Source organism: Protobothrops mucrosquamatus, unplaced genomic scaffold (genome assembly GCF_001527695.2).
Source record: "Protobothrops mucrosquamatus isolate PMUCROS unplaced genomic scaffold, P.Mucros_1.0 scaffold2939, whole genome shotgun sequence".
In the NCBI taxonomy this organism is placed as follows: Eukaryota; Metazoa; Chordata; class Lepidosauria; order Squamata; family Viperidae; genus Protobothrops; species Protobothrops mucrosquamatus.
This window is the reverse complement of record NW_015388962.1, coordinates 193207-195488: the sequence shown is the minus strand read 5'-3', so window position 1 is coordinate 195488 and position 2282 is coordinate 193207. Positions and strand designations below refer to the sequence as shown.

At 48.3% G+C, this 2282-nt stretch overlaps 1 protein-coding gene across 1 annotated transcript in view; it reads right to left on the bottom strand.

Moving 5' to 3' along the window:
- DCST1 (DC-STAMP domain containing 1) overlaps nucleotides 1-2282 on the bottom strand; it is an 18913-nt gene continuing 16631 nt past the window's right edge. The window contains exons 12-13 of the mRNA XM_015826043.1: nucleotides 1762-1875; nucleotides 1-246 (exon numbers count right to left, since the gene is read on the bottom strand). Of these exons, the coding sequence (XP_015681529.1) occupies nucleotides 1-246; nucleotides 1762-1875 (360 nt within the window). The remainder of the gene's footprint in view (nucleotides 247-1761; nucleotides 1876-2282) is intronic.

The following is a 2282-nucleotide window of genomic DNA, read 5'->3' as shown; positions in this document are numbered from 1 at the left end:
TTAATCGGCGTAGCCCGTTTCTCCCTCGCTGCTCTCGTCCTCCGAGACCAGGTCCTCGGGATGGCAGGCAAAGCAGGTTTTGCCCATGTCTTTCCAGCAAATTCGGCAGTAAACGGTTTCGCACTCGGGGTTCGAGCACGTCAGCGAATGGCGGGATTCGGGCCGGTTGCAAAGAATGCAGCGCCGGAGGAGGATCCGTTTCAGGAAGGGACAGCAGCGTCCGATCCGATTCAGCAGCGGCTTCCTCTGAAAGGGAGAGAAATTCGGGCTCCAAATTCACTCTTAATTTTTCCCCAAAAAGAAGATTTGAGATGGGAAGGCAATGGGCACCTTCGAAAGAGATTTATGAAGTGGAGCAAGGTCTCCTGCTGGAGCCGGGGTGGACTAGAAGACCTCCAAGGTCCCTTCCAGCTTCTACACTATTCTATTTTCTATTCTATATTCTATATTCTATATTCTGTTCTATATTCTAATTCTATTCTATATTCTATTCTATTCTATATTCTATTCTATATTCTAATTGTATTCTATTCTATTCCGTATTTTCTATTCTGTTCCCTATATTCTATTCTATTCTATTCTATTCTATTCTATTCTATTCTATTCTATTCTATTCTCTATATTCTATTCTATTCTATTCTATATTCTATATTCTATATTCTATTCTATTCTATATTCTATATTCTATATTCTATATTCTATATTCTATATTCTATATTCTATATTCTATATTCTATTCTATTTCTAATTCAATTCTATTTCTATTTCTATTCTATTCTATTCTACACAGATGATCCTCAATTTACAACAGTTTATTTAGTGACCGTTCAAAGTTACAATGGGGTTGATCAAAATGACTTAGGACCCTTTTTCAAACTTACGACCGTGGCCGCATCTCCCGTGGTCAACGTGATCCAAATTCAGACACTTGTCAACTGACTCATATTTATGACGGTCACAGTGCCCTATGGTCACGTGACCCCCTTTCGCGACCTTTGGACGAACAACATCAGCGAGGGAAGCCAGTCTCCTTTAACAGCCGGGTGACCCACTTAGCAACTTAGCAGTGACTCACTTAGCAACCGTGGCAGGAACAGTCGTAAAACGGAGCAAAACTCTCTGAACGACAGACACGTCGGGCTCAATTGTCGTAAATTGAGGATTCTTCTACAGCTGGACCAGTCCCAAAAGGAGGCCGGCCGCGAGAATCGGCAAAGGGTGTCCAATCAACCTGATTTGGCAATGAGGGCAGCGGCTTGGGTGGGCACATAAACCCACCCTGCGGGGACCGCAGGAGGGAGACACCCATCCGAGGCTATCAGGAAGCTTTGGAGGTCCTGGGGCTGCCCAAGGGTGGAGGGACCCGAAGGAGAAAGGAAGGAAAAAACTGCCTGCCAGCTAACAGGGCGGGGTGGGAGTTCGAATGCCGCTCCATGCTGGAAGCCGAGCTCCACGTGCCAAAAATATTTGCAGAAGCAGAAATTCAGCCGGAAATAGCTGGGCGGAAGGTCAGCAGGTCTGCCTCAGCAGCCTAGAAGCATCAATCAAGGCTGTCAGACCGCGGGCAGGACATCCTCAACTTACGACCGTGGTTCAGCCCAAAGTTTCCGTTGCTAAGCGAGACGTTTGCTACGTTTCGCCCCCTTTTACGACCTTCCTGGCCCTCAATGGTTCAGTGAATCGCTTACAAAAAAAACGGCGCTTCTTCTAGGGCTGGTTTCCTCACGCGGCCTACCTCGAAGGGCTGGCGTGCTCACTCACCACTCTCTTGCGCCTCCGCGCCTGCAGAATGATGCGCTTGCGTTGCACAAGGACGAAAGCCACACGCCGACGAAGCATTTCGTTGTAGAGGTAGATAATTCGTTTCTTCTCACGCTGTCGGAAAGGGAGGAAAAATAAGGATCCGAGCACCCGCCGGCCGGGGGATTCTGGGAGTTGTAGTCCACCCATGCTGGCTGGGAGGATTCTGGGAGTTGAAATCTACCCATGCAGGCTGCGGGATTCTGGGAGTTTAAGTTCACCCATGCTGGCTGGGAGATTTGAGGAACTGTAGTCCACACATGCTAGCTGTGGGATTCTGGGAGTTGTAGTCCACCCGTGCTGGCTGGGGGACTCTGGGAGTTGTAGTCCACCCGTGCTGGCTGGGGGGATTCTGGGAGTCAAACTCTGCCCCTTTTATAGCTCATAGAGGATCCAGAAGACTTCATTTTTGTAACCTCAAACCCCACAACCGATGTTGCACCCAGCATCCCATCCTTTCGGGGTGTCCCCTCCACCTTTTT